This window comes from Telmatherina bonti, assembly GCF_933228915.1.
Source record: "Telmatherina bonti genome assembly, chromosome: 13".
Classification (NCBI taxonomy): domain Eukaryota; kingdom Metazoa; phylum Chordata; class Actinopteri; order Atheriniformes; family Telmatherinidae; genus Telmatherina; species Telmatherina bonti.
Genome location: NC_136611.1, coordinates 17,628,521 through 17,647,877, shown reverse-complemented (window position 1 = coordinate 17,647,877; position 19,357 = coordinate 17,628,521). Strand labels below are relative to the sequence as shown.

Here is a 19,357-nt window from a genome sequence, read left to right as displayed (position 1 = left end):
AGGGAAACAGAGATTATAAAGCTTTTACCTGGTCTGGGTTGCCTGGTCGCAAGAAGAGGGAAGTGTTAATCCCATCAGTGACTTAATGTATTTAAAATTCTAATGTTTGAAACCACAGTAAAGTTGGCTGGTGCTTTTTCATGTCAGTATTAAGGTTGTTCGACATAAACATGAACACACACGCCGAGTTGCTTGATATTTATTCCAAATGTTTTCCAGCGCAGTTTGATAAAAAACAACCATGAAAAATAGGCCAAAAAACCCCCCCCCAAAACTTTGTCACACCTTTAGCCTGATGCCTACTGGGACCTGAGAAATAACATTTTGCCCTGTAAGGACCAGACAGGAGAGCCAATCAGTGTAACTTATCCTGACAAACTCACCGCACAGAAAGGCCAGAATGTCCTTCGTGTGCAAATGCACTTTAAAAAAAAAAAACTTGTATAAGTTTAATGGCAATTTAAGTAGCTGGTCACACAAACAAAACTAAGAATTATTCCTGTAGGGACTTGAAGATAGGTAAAGAATTATATGAGCATCATTTGCTGTATGAACAGCACTTTTCAAAACACTTCACTCTGAAACACTGATACCAATCTCTTTTAGGCACTGCAGCAAAAACTGGGGGATTACCAAAGGCCAATGCAGTTTGGACAACTACCAACCATTCTTGGAGAAAACACTTAAAAACCAGGCAATTACAGCTTCTGTCTCAGTCTGCTGCTTCACTGGTGTTCATTCCTGAAGTTGGCTTCTGGCTGACAATGTGCCTCTGAACCTCCCCGGCCATGTCAGTGATGCCCCTCCTGATGTCCAGTGATAACACATTCTCCTCATCTGATGGAGGCTCTAAAACATCAAACTGGGAACGCAACAGATCTGCTCCCATGTAATGTCCCTTCCGGGCCACCATCCTTTGGTAAATCAGATCATAGTCACCATGCAGGTAGAGGAAAAAGACGTCAGGAAGAGTCGGGGGCAAGATGTCTCGATGTGAGTCCGAGGAAGAATCGGAGAGAGCCGTGGAGCCGTAGAGGAGGATCTGTCTGTACTGGCGCTTCAGAGCAGAGCATGCCAAAAAAGCATCGGAGCCTGAACTTCTTTCTCTGTGATTGGAAAACATATACATGCACATAGATTTCAGCCAAAAACAGTGATCTTGATATGTTGCAAAAAATATTGAGAAAATTTAGTAAAAAAGAAAAAGAAAGAAAAATGAAGGAAGAAACTAAAGTTTTCCGTCAACTTTAGTCTCAAACAGCTAAAAAAAAAAAAAATAAGTGAAGAGAAAAAGAACAAGACATGGATGAGCAGCCAAGGAAAATAAAATCAGTGTATGCGAGTGTAGAGGAGATAAGAAAAGCACTCTTTGATGTTGCTGGTGATGCTCTAAGAAACGGCACACTTTTTCAGATCTCCCATACCTCTTCTCCACTCGCTCACTCACTAAATCTCTCTCACCCAAACTACTTTTCCCGCCTCACTTTTTTTCATCACAGTTTTCAAAACCTTTTTGATGTTTTTTTTTTTTTGTTTTTTTTTATCCTTTTAAAGAATTTTACGCCTGCATATTTTCTGTCACTGCTCTGCTCTTCAGCTACATCAGACTCTGAGCCTGTCTTCGATCATCTAACAATATAGTTTTCCTGAGGGTGTGTATCTGTGCATGTAGTTTTTAAATAGACGGGACAGACCCAATTCTTTACCTTAGTCTGCCTATTTATTTAGAAAACTAAGGTACCCCAATAACATAAGGTTCTTTCACTGAGTAGTGGTTGTCAAATCCTTCAACCTCAGAAAATAGAAACAATCAGGATGACAAAGTTATCCCCAAGTCTTGATCCCTAAAAGAAAAGAGGTACCCCACCTCTGCAGAATTGAGGGGAAGAAGGATTGTCAGGATGATGGTTATATTAAGTCTCCAGGAAATAAATCAGTGTTAGATGTCTGCTGAAGTCATGCAGACATGAAAGCATCTGTGATTATGTTTCATGTAGGTCAGGAGTGTCCAAAGTCGGTCTTTAAAGGCTGCTGTCCTGCAGGTTTTTGATATATTCTTGCTCCAACATACCTGGCTCACATTAAATAAATAAAGAAAAGTAATAAAATCGTAAAATAAAGTCAACTTTATGTCTTAAATAGCCTCAGCAACCTGTGAGGTTCTGCAAAATGACTGAATAATTTGAGGAAGTGTGTTGGAACCGGGATGCATGAACAACATGCAGGATTGTTGCCTTCAAGGACTGGAGCTGGACACCCCTGATGTAGGTTGATCCTCACCTCTCAATAACTTCATGCAGTTTAAGAAGCCAAGGCAATCGGTCCTGAAAAAAGGCAAAGAATAAAATAACTGTGTGCTGCAGCCAATTTGTTTCACAACACATTAAGTCTGAAATTAATCTTTGAATGGACTGCTCAGGATATCTGTACCTGCAAACAGATATCATATTGTAAGAATATGGTTTACATATACACATTTTCAATTTCCAGAGACATTTTCTAGAAAGTAATATCAACTTAAATCTGCAATTTCTTATTTTTTGTTAAAGTTTCATTTATTAGACAAAATTAAGGGAGAAAAAGCTCTTTTTCTCTCCACAACAAACTTAACTGTATTTAGAAAAACAAACACACCTAAACATTGTTGGAAAAGACACAAAACAAAAATAAAAAACAGACAATGTTTATAAAGTTTGCAAATGACATTATTTGGACATATTCTACAATCATCGACTGGCAAAGGTGCCAGAATAGGGTATAAAAAAGCATCCACCAAAATGTTAGTTTTTCCAAGGAATTCTCCAACATGCATCAGACTCTGTTAGAAAAAAACCTTCAGTAAGTTCCAAAAACATATTTTTCAGTACAATACTTTAAAGAAGTTTAGTCTTTAAACATCAGTGTGTAGTCCTGCAAGTTTGAAATGTTTTAACAAGTCTAATTCAACTCAAATATATCCAACAGCTTATCAAGCTGTTCTCAGTGACTTATTTGTTTGAATCAGGTGTGCTGAAACAGGGAAACATCTAAAACGTGCAGGACTGTGGCTCTCGAGGACCAAACTTGCCATATCCTGATTGGATTCTTGGTATCTTTAACTTTTGACACACCACTGCTTAAGAAATCGGCAAATGTTTTCTATTTGAAATATAAATAGAAAACATCTATAGCTTTTTTTTTTTTTTTTTTTTTTTGGTAACTTTTTATTTGTAAACATTTTAATTTATGAAAAACAAAACACAGAAGAGGTCAGGGGGTATCTAATACAATAATTGGCACGTACAAAAAAAAAATGTTTACATAAGATTAACCCTTTTTTTTTGTTTTAGGTACTGTCATAGTTCAGCCATTTTCTCCAGCGTCTTGTTCCTAGGTCTTGTTGAAGGCGCAAAGTATAAGTCATGAGTTCCATAACTTTAATGTTTTCAACGATGGAAATAAAGAGTCTCATTGTAGGAGGCTGTTTCTTTAGCCAGCATTTTGTGATAGCCTTCTTTGCTGATGTGGACAGGATTTTGAGGAGATACATATCATCTGTAGTCAGCTCATCTGGACTACATCCAAGGTATAGTAGTGTGAAAGAGCAGCTGACGTTATAACCTAGCACTTTTACATTTGTCACCTCTGCCCAGAAGGGTTGAATAACTGGACATAACCAAAATATATGCCCGTGGTCCGCTGCTGTTTCGCCACATTCCCTCCAACAGTGTGCAGAGCCCATACTAAACTTAGATTTTTGTTTAGGTGTAATAAAAAAGCGAATAAGTGTTTTCCAACAAAAAACCCTCCAAGTGTTGGAGTTGGTGGATGAAAACTGAATCTCCCAAGCCCCCGTCCACAGTCCTCTGTAATTGCAGTATGCATTTCTTTTTCCCATTTTTGCTTTATGTAAGTTGTTGAATCTGTTTTAAGTATGATCAAACTACGGTATAGCTTACTAATAAGACTTTTGAGACTTGCTGATTTATATGCACTGATAAAGATGTTAACAAATAATGAAAACTCTTCAACAGTGGTATTCTGTATTCTTTTAGTAATATAATTGCGAAGCTGTAAGTATCTAAAAAAATCGTGTTTTTCCAAACCGTACAACTCACATAAAGCATCAAAAGACATCAGATTTGCTTTCTTGTATACTGTGCAAACAGCAGTTAGGCCATATAATGTCCAATGTTTAAATCTGGTATCTTGTAAAGCAGGTAAGAAGTCAGGATCGTATGCTGGCCATCTAAGAATTTTAACCTCCTCCTGGAGTTTCAATTTTTTTACCTCTGACTTCCAAATTTTAAGTGTCAAATTAATCCATTGGCTGGTTGTCAAATAGTTTCCACTTTCAGCAGTAATATGGCCTAATCTTGACTGAATTGGCACATTAGATAGAGACGACTCAATTACCTTCCATTTCGCATCATAAGATGGGTTACAACAACAGACCAGTGGCCTCAACTGTGATGATACATAATAGTCTCGTAAAGAGGGTAGGGCCTGCCCCCCTCTTTCCCTCGGCAACTGCAATGTGCAAAATTTGACTCTTGGTCTCTTTTTAAGCCAAACAAACCTTGAAATGTGTTTATTCCATTCCCTAAACTGTTTATCAGAGATGGGTATTGGCAAAGACAAAAAAAGATATAATAGTTTAGGAAGTATGTTCATCTTGACTGCCTGTATTCTGTTGCCAATGTCAAGGGGAAGCAGGCTCCAGCTGTCGAGGTCACTGATCTTTTTTTTAGTAGCAGTGTTATAGTTCTTATCATACAGTTGTGACAAATCTTTAGGTAAACACACACCCAAATATTTTATATAATCAGAGTACCAGTTAAAATTATACTTCGACACTAACTCCTGTTCAGGATGAAAATTAAATGTCATGATCTGCGTTTTATGAATGTTAAGGGAATACCCAGAATATGAACCATATAATTGTAACATTTTCATTAGGACTGGTAAACCAGAGCTGGGCTCTGTAATGGTAATCAGTACATCGTCTGCGTATAAACAGACTTTGTATTCCTTACCACCTATTTGAATACCTTTTAATAGGGTCTCCTGGCGTATCGCTTGTGCTAAAGGTTCTATAAATAAATTAAATAAGTTTGGGCTTCCAGGGCACCCTTGTCTACACCCGCGCTGTAGCTGTATGGGATTGGATAGGCTTCCGTTTATTTTGATTCTAGCACTGGGGGAGGTGTAAAGCACCTGAATACATTTTATAAAATCACTGCAGAATCCAAATCTTTCCATTGCTAAATATAGAAAGTCCCACCGGCCCGAATCAAAAGCTTTTTCAGCGTCAAGACTAAGAACCATAGCATTTAATTTTCTGTTTTGAATCTGTTCAATAATGTGGAGAGTTCTCCTAATATTGTCCTGGGTTTGTCTGTTTTTTAGAAAACCTGTTTGGTCTTCATCAATCAGTGAGGGCATCACTGTGTCCATTCGTCTCACCAGAATAGTTGTGTACAATTTGTAATCAGTGTTTAGAACACTTATTGGTCGATATGATTTACAGTCAGTTTTATCTTTTCCCTCTTTTGGAATCACAGATATGAAGGCCTCTTTCCAAGATGGGGGTACAGAGCCACCTTTCAAAATATAATTAAAACTGGTCTCGAGTTGGGGTATTAGGCCCTCTCTCATTTTCTTGTACCATTCAGGTGGGAACCCGTCCGTACCAGGAGATTTACTCGGTTTGAGACTTCAAATGGCTTTATCAATTTCTTGACGTGTTATTAATGACATTAATTTATTATATTTGCATCTCTGCCAAGTGAGGGGAGGTCCAAAGAATCCAAAAAGGTTTTTATTATATTTTTGTCAGCCAAAACAGGTTGACTATATAAAGTTTTATAATATGTTTCAAATGATTTTTGAATACTATCTGGGTCAGTTACAATCTTACGGCTTTCAGGGTCTTTTATTTTATGAATTGAATTTTCAGCTCGTTGTTTTCTGAGCTTCCATGCTAGGAGTTTAGATGTTTTAGGCCCCACCTCGTAATATCTCTGCTTCATGTACCGTATATTTTTTTCAACTGCTTCACCTAATATTCTATCTATTTCTTGTTTAATCTGTCTCATTTGAAGTTCCACTGTGGAACTTTTTTCTTTCAGGTACCTTTCCTCCAAAAGTTTCAGTCTTTCCTGCAATTGGGACATTTCTAAAGTTTTTTGTTTTTTAAGCCTGGCAGATTTAGCAATTATTTTCCCGCGAAGAACAGCTTTAGCTGCATCCCATACAATGCTAGGGTTTGTCTCCCCATTGTTGTTGTCCTGTAGATACAGGTTTAATTCTGTTGTCATTGTCTGTATAAACGCTGTATCATTTAGCATACCAGTGTTTAATCTCCATAACGTGTTTCTATGTCTGGCATCCAAATGAAGACTTAAGTAAATTCCAGAATGGTCAGAGAAGTCTCTTTGACCAAGTCTGCATTCTTTTATTCTGTTTAGATCAGTTTTATACATTAAAATATAATCTATCCTTGAGTGGAGGGAGTGGCGTGCAGAATAAAATGTGAATCCTGGGACTGATCCATGCACAGACTTCCACACATCCATAAGGCCTAAGTCTAAAAGCATTTTGTTTACACGTTTTTCTATAGGAGTACGCTTTCTTCCTGTATTTGTAGTATCTAGTTGTGGATTTAATAACAGATTAAAATCTCCTGCACAAATCAAACACCCATGAGATTCTGTGATAATGAGATCAAACACCTTTTTGTAGAAACCCATACTGCTCCCGGGTGGTGCGTACACGTTCAACAACGTAGCATCTTTTTGGTCAATTTTACATTTCACTAGTATAAATCTACCTTCATTATCCCTTAATTCAGATATGAATTCAAATTTGACTCTGTTTGAAATTAAGATAGCCACTCCTCGTTTTTTTTCCACTTCTATGAGACGAGTAATAAGTATTTTTGAACCCCATTCTTTTTAGTTTGTCGTGTTCCATGTTAGACAGATGAGTTTCCTGCCAGTATGCTATATCTACTTTTTCTTTTTTCATTTTTACAACCAATTTGCTCCTTTTAATAGGATTATTTAACCCATTAATATTTAATGACAGTACGTTATATTTCTTAAAAGACATAAGTAAACAATTGAGACCTAAATTTCACCCCTGACCTCAAAATAACAACATTAAAACATGAACTCATTGAACAAAAAAACAATAGAACACAGAACTGGGTTTCCACTACGGAGGATGCAATATTGTCCTACGAAGGTGAGGGGGCAGGCCACAAGGTGGGGCCCCTCGTTTGGGTAAATGTCAGAGAGAAAAAAGAAAATAAAAAAGAAAAATGGGTAAACAGGGATACAAAAAAATGGAGACCTCCAATCTGAGAATAGAGGCACTAGCCCGTTAACGATAATGAATTAAAACGGGTTACGTCATTATACCTGAGGTGTGAATAGTTCTGGAAATTTCTCACCGCAGTATGGTTCTTCAGTTCAGTATTTAGGAATCTTCTGTTGAATCTTCTGGTGTCCTGCGGAACTGATTCAACCTCTCTCGGACACTTTTGTGGAAATTCTCGCGGTGTGTAGTCTGCATCTCCCACGGCAGGAGTTGCTTCAGCGTCTCCTCAGTCATGGCCTGTGCGGTGCTGGTCTTCACGATGGTGATCCGGTCCACGGCGATGCCTCTTTTCTGCAGGTCATCCGCAGCTTGAGTGGCACTATTGTAGAGGATGCTTCCAGAGTCAAAGAAAACGCGCATCTTGCTGAGTGGGGTCTGGAAACGTATCCCCTTAGCCTTCAGTGCTCTTTTGATAGGGATGTATTCTTTTCTTCTCTTCTGCACATCCAATGCATAGTCATGATCGAAGTACACTTGCTTGTTGTTGATGTGTATTGGCCTCTTCCATGCAGGAGGAAGAGGAGGAAGTAGACGACTATAGACCGAGGGGGGAGTGTCACGGGGGGCTTCAAACCTAACGCCCGGTGGGTGCGTTCAATGCCGATATTATAATCCTGGCCCAGGTCGTTCTCAAATTCTCTTTTAATCAGATTTTCAATAAAGGCAATCATAGATGTGCCCTCCGAGTCCTCCGCCACGCCGTAGATCCGGATATTGTTGCGCCTGGCACGCCCCTCCATCTCGGAGACCTTCTCTTGCAGTTTATGTTGGCTTTGCATCAGCTGAATAAGTGCATCGTTCACTCCAATATCCCATCGCTCAGTTTCCGCCATGTTATCCTCGATCTGTTTCATGCGTGCCTCAGCGTGATCCACTCGCTTAGCGGACTCCTGCAACTTTAGATGTACCTCTTTAGTGAACTCGTCCATTTGTCTTTTCATATCCTCATGAAATGCTGAGCGAAAATCTTGCAAGTCAGTCTTTAACTCAGCTCGGAGAGTGGCCATTTCAGCAGTCATGACCTCGCTCATGGCACCTCGGATCAGATCTAGGCTAACCGCGTGGTCGCCATGTTGCTCTGATGTTAGCTCCGTTGTGTTAGCCGACGCTTCTTTTTCCATTTCACTGCCGTATTTTGCTTTCTTAGTTTTATCCCCACTCATTACTGCTGCGGGTTAACACTATTTTTGCAGGATTTAATTCTCGAGTCTGGGGGAAATCGAAGGCTAGTGCCGGAGCTCAGTTCTTATGCGTGCATGTCTGGGAACGGCCACCGGAAGACCCAACAACATCTATAGTTTTTGTGAAATTTTTATCTCTCCCGATCTTATTATTTGATATTTTTACTTATCCTTCCTGATATCAGACGATGATAAAACACTGAGCACTTTTGTTTTTTTTAGTTTTCACCTGATCAAGTACCTGTCTATCAGGTTCAATCTGTGTGTGTTTCGCTGTGGAATACCAAATGTTTCTGCAAAACCAATCTGCCATGGGTTTTAATACAGCAACCTTTAACCTTGAAACAACACCAGACCTCATTCTGCTTGACTTGCAACTGCGTGGCTTTAGACTCACAGTGTGTGTTGGAAAGGCCAAATAAAATACTGAAAATGTGGGTAGCATCATGAAGAAGGCAATCAGAAAGCCAACCACAGACATTTTATCGTTTCTTTCAGCAAAAATTGGTTAATTTGCAACTATTAGTAATTTCAGTTCCCAAACAATGACTCAAGTCCAATTAAAGGACATCAATCTGCAATTCTTTTTGTGTTTTGCTGGTATCAAATTAAAAAATTCTTTTTAATTTGAATTTAATGTAGTGAAAAGATTGAGATCGTAACTTTTTAAGGAAATTTCCAGAATGTGCTCGGATGCCCACAGAGTTAAAGTGCTGACTGTGAACCTATCTTCTCCAGTCCACATCCCCCACTGACCTTTACTGCATGTCATTCCTCATCTCTTCCCAAAAAACGCTTAAATTAACTAAAACATTTTAAAAAAGAGCAATTTTTGTTATTTTTGAACGGGAAGAAACCAGTCAGAAAACAAATAGAGGTAATTCCCAAATCTTAATTAGGATGATCAGAAACAGAATCAGACCTACTTTACTTTACACACTATTGGAAAGTGTTCATTGTCTTACATCCAGGCTTCTAAGTACTTGCATCCTCTTTGGCGATGCCAACCCTCACTCTGCCAACTCAAATATTAGCATGATGTGGATATTTCCCACAACATGACAGTAATCCTGTATTTATATTTCTGAAAGTGCCAACCATTGACTGTTTCTAAAATATGCCAGAGTTGGGAAGAGCAGGTTCCCTAGTTTTTCTGCTAATCATGAGGAGTAAAAATCTGAGTGGGAGGTTTATTGTTAGCCACCAAACACAGCTACCAGGATTCTGCTGCCAAATGCTGGCAGGAGCATCTCTGCCTCTAGGCTTGTACACTCAACTTTGGCAGGCAGCCATGTAATTGTTTGGAGGTCTTTCGTGATTTAAAAAAGTCAGTGAGGACGGGAAAAAGATAAATATTGAACAAACAGCAAATAAATGACTCAACCATACAAGAGAACTGTGGGCTGAGACCAAAAGCTGAGTATCCAGCCTTACTGCGGACCTCGTCTGCTCTAGTAAAGCTTCCTCCAGCTACGTGTTGAGTTTTGTGTTGCTGCAAGTCTGAGAGAATAATCTATGAATGACTGACATGCACCTGGAGCTGACAAAACAACTCTCGGGAAGCAGAGACACATCTTACTAATCGTATCTTTGAGTGGACCCATCAGTGACACTTTGCATTAACTGTCCTCTAACTTTAATCTAATTCCAGCCTTCACCTAAAACCAAGTCTTAAACCACCTCAAATCCAATATTTTTACATGTGAAACGGCTAAAGACTCAAGTTTTTTAGGCCTAAAAAATGTAACAATACAATTTAAAACACATAAACATACACTCCTGGGCTGACCTTGTCTGTGAGTGCTTCACCGTGAGCCATCTTCTCGATGTTCTCCCATGGATGATAGTTATCGCCTTCATGAAAGGGCCAGCCCAGCTAAATGGGTAACATACATGGATAGTTTAGTATCAAGTCAAATGCCATGTAGAGACATGATAGTGTGTAGGAAAGGCTCTGGTTGGGTCAATTTACCTTTTCAGACAAGAACATCCCTAAACTGCTTCTGGACAACAAAAAAGTCAGAGAGAAGCAAACAAAACTGACAGATTAAAAGAATTAAACCAAAGGGCAGAGAAATTTGTCATGATTTTGTTAAATCCTAACAAATATTGTAAATATGAATTTAAATGAATTAACAATTTTTTCAGTCACATTTCAGAACAAAAGTGCTTTATGTGAGGAATCAACGCCTATTTAGTTATATGTAAAAAAAAAAAAAGAAAAAAAAAACTCTTTTGGTGTTAAATGACATCCTTACAGAACTGTGCTTCCTCAAGAAATTTGAAACAGACACCAGTCTCATCTAACCTCTTGTGCAATGGGGCATCAATAAATAATCAGCGACGACAAAATAGCTCATTTAAAATAAGAAATATAAAAACCTTTAAGCCTTAAAAAATCAGTTCATCAAATTTTGCTATTACTCTACCACTCAGACGTTTTGGATCATTTTCCCCATTTGATTTAATGGGACTATGATCATAAACGTTTGAGCAGCAGTGAATGTTAAAATACAGATGACTATGTGTTTAAGAAAGACAATTCAATGAAAGCAGATGTACACAGAATAAATCATTTGAAATGATCAGCTAAAGTTGTACATAGGTAGTAATACCTTCCCGACTACACTGTGGGACACTGAACCTATTTGACTAACAAAAACTAAAAACTTAGCTATGGTGGAGTCACTCCAGTCAGTCAGCCTCATAAACAGAGTATGCATACTTTCCACAGCCAGATACTCCCATTATGATGTAGATCATCCTGCCTGTGGATATTCACACACCTCAGGGCTGAACCTGTGCTGAAATGGAATACAAAAGAAAATAAAATCTGCTGTAACCGTGAGTTCACATTGCTCATAAATACCACAAAATAAATTAAAAAAAACCTCCATAACAAGCAAAAGTGTATTAGAAATGTTCTATAACTCCATATGATCTAAAAAACACAACACAAAAATACAGTTCTGGTATTCAACAAAGAAAAAATCACATCTGGGACTGCCACCACATATAGGTAACATAGATGAGATTGATGAAACAATGTTATTAGCATGTAACAGGTTAATATAAAATACAAGCTAACGCTAATATTTTATTGAGTTTGCAAACCACTTTGAATCACCCTGTTGTTGAACTGTGCTATACAGATTAACTTGCTTTACACAGTTGTAAAAGAGGTCTGCAAGTAATTAATATTTCCCTGGATTTCTTTCTTTCTATACATCATTTGGTTGACTTACATGAGACTGTCCGAATTACAGCATTTGACTAATTAAACCAATTAATTCCCTGCATACATAAAGTAATAGTGTACTTTTTTTTTAAAATTGAAAATGCTATTCTGAAGTTCATTTAAATTTAGAAAACTATTCCCAGTAAAAACCTACTTAAACTTACAGAGCACATACAGCTGTAGTGTTAAATGTGTATTGTATAGATGTTACTCTGAGTATTGCCTACCAGAACAGAAAGCAGGTGCTATCTCCGTATCTCTTGTTTACTGCTCACTCATCGAATCCATTCTCACTTTCAGTATTGTAACATGGCACAACTTCCTCATCTGAACACAAAACAAAACCTTCCTGTATAGTTAATGATGGGAAACAGCAAAACCATGTCAAACTCCTCTCTCTGCACTACACAAGCAGTCTGTGATCAGGGTGGCCTTCCTGAACACAGAGGACCCTTGACCCCAAAGATTACGGTCATCCGGCAGAATCCCGTTGACTCGGTAAAATATTTACACAAAAAAATCATTGTTACTGCAATAATCCCCTCTGAACAATGTAAAACTGAGACTGTACATCGCGCTTTATAATGCTGTTTACAGTTCCTGTTCGTCGTAAATACCTGTATTATGTGCTATACTTTACATTCATGTCAAATTCCTGCGACCAACAAGCACACTTTACTCATTATAATTTGTATTAACCTTACAGGCTTGCTAGCAGCGTTCATGACAGGCGACAAATTAAACACATCACGCTGCTGCTTCCACAGCATGGACCATAGCCGTAACTTGTTATGTTACGTGATGACGCACGTCGCCCACGTTGACAATTAAAGGGACAGCATGACGTGACTTACGTCAGAGCAGTCTCTGCGTGCATCGAAATGCTTTTTCCACGTTTTTACAGAGGAAAATTAGACCATCTCAGTTTAAATGAATTTTGTGCAAAGAAGTCGTCGTCACTTTGTTATTTGGTGAAAATTTTTATAACGGGTTCTAAATAGGCTACTACAAGAAAAATTTAATTTTCCTTATTTTAGTCAATAGTGAAGCACTTTCAGCCGATAGCTTGCAGAAAAATGAAATAAACTATTAAAGTTGTGTAAAATATAGCACTAAGAGTATGTGAGTGTGCATTTTTGTACCAAGGATGTAAAAGCGTAAACTTATTGCCAAAGGAAAGCAGTTCCACAAGTGATTTCCATTCACCAGCATCTCCAAACACAAACACAAGCAAAGTGGGGTTGCTGAAATGTGATGAAGACACGTAAAATGGGGTTGAGTCACACGGTGAGAGAGAAGAGGTAAAATCCATCCTTCGTACATCAGATTCATCAGTGAGCAGGCAACAGACGGATGCAAGCCCTCTTCCTCCCTCCTGCTCCGTCGCATTCATCCATTCTCTCATCCATCCATCCACCGCTCCATTTCCCATTCATTTCCAAGGGCGTCTCAAGGGGTGACAGTACCCCACGGGCACATGCTTTGCGTACGTATGCGTGAGTCCTCGGTGTTGTTACGTCTGCGACTGGTCTGTGTTTGAAGCCGCTGACATGAGGAGCTGAAACCGAACCGACACAAGGATGAAAATGCTCCGGTTTCGCAGCCCCAGCATCCGTTCTTTGGACCAGGAGATCCTGTGCACGATCCGGTTACTGGACGACTCCGAAATCTCCTGCAGCATTCAGGTAGAAGACAACCTGATGTATGGCGCTCTGTGATTAGCCCATTGCTCACGTGGAAATAAATAATACTTATTTTAATTTTCTAGGCACTGATGGTGAATTCAGCTTGCAATTTAAGGCTGTTACAACCCCACGTTGTTTATTATTCTGGTCATATCATCTTGCTTGCGGATAAAGACCATTTGAATGCATTGTTCTCCCAGTTTCTGTGCCAGTGTCATTTACTGTAGAAACCCCTGCTTTGTACCAAGCAGGATTTCTGCTCGGTGATCTAAATGTGAGTCACATGAAGAGAAGTTTAGGATGAACTTAGATTCACTATAGTAGGAGATAACTGACCCCCATGGGCGTGGTGGTGGTGGTGATGATGATAGCAGGTTAAGATACTGCTTACAATCACTCATTTGAAGCTGAGTGAGTGGGACAGTAAGTGGCAGAGCTTATTTGTGTGGTTTCACTGCAGTTGTTTGACAATAGATGTAATGATACATGTTCTTTTACACCAAGCGCCACAAGGAGCTAAAAAAAAAAGTGACTATAGTGGCCTGTGATTTTGACACATGTTCTAGGTTTAGAAATTGTTTGAATTTAACCAGAGTTACATAATTTTTATGTTAACTCTGAATTGTGGCAAATTGAATTAGTTTATACAGGGGCAGAAAAGATCTGCAGAAATACATTATATGTTTGTTTGTTATTCCAAACTCTTTAATGCAAGAAAAACAACATGAGGTAACTTGTGTAATACATACATTTTCCATTCTTCTTCCTTATTTTTTTCCAGTTCAAAGAGATTGATGTAGGTGTGGCTAATGGCATGGTTTGTTGTTGGAATAATAAAACTGTAGACAAATGTTTAGAACCAGAGATGAAACCTTGGCTTTCTGTTTAGGCATTCACTTGAATGGATAGCAGATGCATTAATTGCCACTTAAAGCTGCAATCCAGCTGACTGGAGACAAGAAGAGAGATACATTCTCATTTCCGATCTAATGTTAGATTTTTTTTGAGCTGCTTGAAAAAAGTAAATCATAAATCTTTGGCATAAACATAAAGATCTTATCTGGTTCCTTAGTTTATTCAGCCCGAAACTACTGCTCCTGCAAGAGAAATAAAAGTAAAATCCTTTTAATCTGCCAACACATAGTTGTAGAGCACACATTTGAAACAATGGCAATATTTAAATGTTAAAAAAAACATTTGAATTCCAGGCCACTGTATTTCTGACTTGATTCTTTCAAATTCTGGTGTCTTAAATTTCAGCATTCAATAAATCCCTTCATAGAAGCAGCAGCAGCAGCAGCAGCAGCTGGTTGATAAACCAGCAAGTTGAACAGAATTGCAGACAACAAATACACCTCATCTTGCCCTAAGCCACCTGCAGTTAAAGTTGTCCACTGTTTCAGACCTTTTGTTTGACCCTCAAAGACATGTCTGCATGTCAGACTAACTGTCTCACTGGTGCTCAGCATGTACCCAATCAATGATTTACAAAACACTGTTATATTCCCAAAGAGAGGAGGTTGAACCACAGAGTGATACAGACGGTGTCCGTGCAGTTGTGTTCAGCGCAAAGCTGCATGCTTGTCCATGTGAAAGCGCAAAGTGCTGTATATGCACGTCAGGCAGCATTAAAGTGTAGGTTTTTTTTTTCACAGACTTGCTTAAATACAAGCCTCTAGGACCATGGCAACATCTTGCATTACTTTGAACGATAAGGGAATGGACTTTAGTGTTTCTAGCTGACTGCATTTTTCCTGGCCTTTCTTTAATGGCTTTGTGTTCCGGTGCCGAGCTTCTCCTTCCTACATATTTCATGACATCCTGTGCTCCTCATGCTACACTTCTGCTGCTCAACAATGGCGCGTTCCTCTTTCCACTGCATAAAAACTTTCAACTCAAACCCTGTCTGATAATTTTTTTCTACCTGCAGTTCCACCTTCTGTCTGTCTTGTTTTCTACTTTCCATTTTACTGAATATGTAGGTCAGGGTAAGATGCCAGTGGCAGCATTGGAGTTAGCACATAAAATCCTAAGAATTACATCTGTAATTTGAGCACAAATTCTGCCTATGAGTACAAGTCATAGTGTAGACAGTTTCCTTCATGTAAGTCTGAGGTGCCCTGATTTCTGGTAATGTTCCCCTGAGGCGCCAGTTCATACTGAATAAACACAGGTGTATTAGCACAATGTGTGACACTGCATGGATCATCCTGAGGCCTTTAAAAAATTATGAAATTATGTGGAAATTGTGGATCACTGATAACACCAAAATATGTAATTTAGTCTAAAAAGGAGAATATGAAATAAAAAAAAAAGCCTATCTGTTAAAAAAAAAAAAAAAAGAAAAGTATTTTAAAAAAAACACTTAGAAATACACTTATATTTGTTATTTTCAGAGGAATATAACAAAAGTTCAAATGAAGTGAGTTTAACAGAATCAGACATGTTGTTAAATGTAATATATTAAAGCAGTGTTTCAAAATATCATCTGATTAAAAGATGTCCAAGAAGATTGTTTTTTGTACTTGTGTGCGTGTATATGTGTGTGTGTGTGTGTGTGTGTGTGTGTGTGTGTGTGTGTGTGTGTGTGTGTGTGTGTGTGTGTGTGTGTGTGTGTGTGTGTGTGTGTGTGAGCTGAAGCAAGTCATAGGCTCATCTCTGGAGATGAGGTATCTGTGCTTACAATGAAAAATAAAATTCAATCAGAACTCCTGAAGTGACCAAAGGATATGTCTGAAATGATTTATTATTTAATCCTGTTGTATCTGTCAGTTATCGAGATGACAATATCTTTAGATAACAAGGTTGTTTATGTGAGAAAATAACTTAATTTGTCAAGTTATCTCCAGAAATCATACAATTATTTTACTCAAAATAAAAAAATTCACAATATTTAATCAAGTGATCTGTATTCTGAGAAAACATGTTTTTGCACTTTTTACATAAACACAGAAATAACTAAATAAGCGACACTAAAAGGAAATAGTTTTTTCTTTCTATGAAACTGCCACAAACGGGTTCATTCAAGTACAAACAGCAAAAGTGTTTACTGAGAAGGTGGAGGTAGAATAACATACATGAGTGTCATCAAGATTCAAATTAATTTCCCCTTCAGTTTAATATAGATACCTAATTTTCATTCATAATTATCCAAATCGCTTGGTCCAATTAAGGGTTGTGGGGAGCTGGAGACTCTCCCAGCAATCTTTGGGTGAAAGGCGGGGTACACCCTGGACAGGTCGCCAGTCCATCGTAGGGCTAACAAGAGACAAACAACCATTCATGCTCACACTCACTCCTAGAGGCAATTTAGAGGAACCAATTAACCTAACATGCATGTGTTTGGACACCTGGAGAGAACCCACGCATACTCGAGGAGAACATGCGAATTCCACACAGAAAAGGCGCTGTTTGAGCCCCCCGCCCAACCGAGGACTGAACCAGCAACCTTCTTGCTGTGAGGCCACACTGCTAACCCCTGTTCCACCGTGTTAAATTTAAGTTTTGCTTTCACTTATTCTTTTAGGTACTAAGAGAGCAAACCACTGTGACTTGCCTAAAAGTATAACCATAAGCGGACATGGTTGCTCTGCTCTGATCATGTTCCTCCTATAAGGCTTAATTCAACTTAGTGGTCAATCTTCAGTAGCTGGCATTATCAATATATTAGTTTAAAAATGTTACTTCTAAGACAGGATTACTCTCAGTTCGAAAACCAACACAAGAGAAGTCCAAAACAAATGATGCTACAGTGTGATAGGCAGGGCACACCCTCAGAAAATCCCAGAGACAAACAACCATGCTTGCTCAGAATCAGATAACTCTCTGTGAGGAGTTTCGGAAAGGCCAAGTCAAAGCCAGATGTGAATCTCACAGTGCAAATAAAAATCAGACGGCAAACAGAAGAATGAACAAAATCCTCAGAGATGCTGATGCTAAATGACCTCAACAAGTTATCTTCTGTTCAGGGAGCAGTTTTAGCAGCCGAAGCTACTGAGAACACCTATTTTAAAAATGGAAAAATTTTGGGCTTTTTTCTTCATTTTTCTTGCTTGTTGAGTTTAAGTGCAAAATTTTCATAAGCAGTAAAGAACAGCACTGTTTCTTTAGTGTAAAAAATTTATAAAGAAAAACAGCGTTTACACTTATTGTTTCATCAAAAGGGATAAAAAATAAGTTTGCAAGTGGTTGAAATAAAATTCATTATTTGTGGTATGAGCCATAACTAAGCAATGTGAGGAAGGAAAGAGGAAAGTTTCTTTTTTCTCTCATCACAGCTGGAAACATTTGAGTGTTGTTCAAACAGAGCTGTTTTTCTTCACTATGTTCATATTTAGATGGAGATTATGCCTTTGAAATGATTGTGATTCTGGTTCATGCGAGATGACAGCAGCCTACAACTGAGTCGGATTATTTTCCCTTTTTTTGTTATTTTTGTTTGTTTTTCTTGCTTTTTTCTTCTTTTTTTTTTTTTTTTTAACTCTGACACTAAGAATAACTTGACATAAGGGTAAAATGCAGGTAGAACAGAAGGCGTGTGTCTGTGTGTACACAGTGTGTGTTTAATGTTTATGCCCCTATGGGGCTAAACATGTCCAGCTTGCTGCTCTCATGTTCGGTGCTCATGTTAAATCAGACCTGCTGCTGGAAATGCACGTCAGGATCAATATGCTTTGACCTCCTCCACTTTCAGCTGTTCTTCCCGTCATCACTCCCTTTCTCCTCTCATTCTCCCATCTGTCTTGTCATCCCCTTCAACATCTCCCCCTCCTCTTTCTCCTGCTCTTTTTTTTCTTAACCCCACTTATCCATTTTCAGATTCACATGTACTCCTCTGAGCACTTTTTTCCATTCTCTATTTATGCATCACTTATCTATATCTTCCTTCTCTCTCACTCCCTTCCCCCCTCTCTGTGACACATCATGTATTATTAAGGGAGATCACTGTACTTCATGAAGCCAACATCAGTCAGCTGTCAGCGATGCCTAGAGTGTGTGTGTGAGGGCTCATTTATATGTGTGTTTGTACATGAAATATGTAACGGCAGCCACTGAACCAAAGTTCTGCAATTACAGACATTTACTTAGTGTATTTGGCAGGAAATAATTGCATGTATGGGAAACATTTCCAATAACTCAAACTTTTAGACGCGTGTAATGAAATCTGTAGATTTCATATTATGTAGTGAGTCATCATACCAATTTCTTACAATTTAGCATACTGATGACAGCATGACTTGTCACTGCATCTGCCTGCTGTTTGGTCTAAAAGAGGCGTGCATGTGTATGTGTGCGAGACTGAGGTGGTGGTCTATAGAATATTTTTTGCGTGTCTGGCGTGTGCGCGCAAAGCTGTGCTCTTGTTTCAGCAAGTCGGCATTCTTTGAAGCAAGTTATAAATAGCACCAGTTTTCTATTCTTATCCTACTTGCTGGCGCCTCTTTGATGCTCTGCCGAAGATGACTAAAGAGAAATAATCCCTTTTCTGACTTGTGCTTGAAACTGAGAGGAAGTAACGAGAGATGATACAGCAGGATAAAAGGGAGGGAAGGACACATCAACAGAAATGCAAAGGTTGTAGCGAGTTAGATGGTTGATAGACAAAATATAGGCTGTTGTGGTTGGTTGTAATACTTGAGCTGGGAGAATGAGGGTGAAAATCAACAGGGTGCAGAAGAGAATCAGATAGGAAATGAGATGAGTGGCTGTGGAAAAAGATTAAGCAGATTAAAACATGAAAGAAATTTGAGATGAGACCGGCAGAGCCAGCAGGTTTTTTTAAAATGGGAAACAGGGCGGAGAAAAGAGCAAAAAATCAACAAGGAAAGCGAGGATTTTAAACATAAGCAGGGTGCTGGTAAAAGGGAAAGACTGAAGAAATGGTGGCTTAT

The 19,357-nt window shown here is 38.7% G+C and overlaps 2 protein-coding genes across 6 annotated transcripts in view; one reads left to right on the top strand and one right to left on the bottom strand.

Moving 5' to 3' along the window:
* Nucleotides 1–203: 203 nt before the first annotated feature.
* On the bottom strand, nucleotides 204–12,567 carry LOC306764745 (putative gluconokinase). Of its 5 annotated transcripts, none has more exons than XM_079251975.1 (7): nucleotides 12,481–12,567; nucleotides 12,009–12,108; nucleotides 11,269–11,347; nucleotides 10,516–10,546; nucleotides 10,333–10,419; nucleotides 2,281–2,324; nucleotides 204–1,106 (listed from the first exon to the last, which is right to left on the bottom strand). In XM_079251975.1, the coding sequence occupies exons 3-7, from the start codon at nucleotides 11,304–11,306 to the stop codon at nucleotides 713–715; spliced, it is 594 nt and encodes a 197-aa protein (XP_079108101.1). In that variant the 5' UTR covers nucleotides 11,307–11,347; nucleotides 12,009–12,108; nucleotides 12,481–12,567; the 3' UTR covers nucleotides 204–712. The 5 variants fall into 5 exon arrangements, with proteins under 5 accessions (XP_079108101.1, XP_079108103.1, XP_079108102.1 ...); XM_079251977.1 differs by having other exon boundaries at nucleotides 12,486–12,555; XM_079251976.1 differs by having other exon boundaries at nucleotides 12,399–12,506.
* Nucleotides 12,568–13,361: 794 nt separating this feature from the next.
* frmd3 (FERM domain containing 3) overlaps nucleotides 13,362–19,357 on the top strand; it is a gene marked incomplete at both ends in the record, with an annotated part of 46,862 nt that continues 40,866 nt past the window's right edge. Inside the window, one exon of the mRNA XM_079250832.1 lies at nucleotides 13,362–13,466. Coding sequence (XP_079106958.1) covers nucleotides 13,362–13,466 — 105 coding nt within the window. The remainder of the gene's footprint in view (nucleotides 13,467–19,357) is intronic.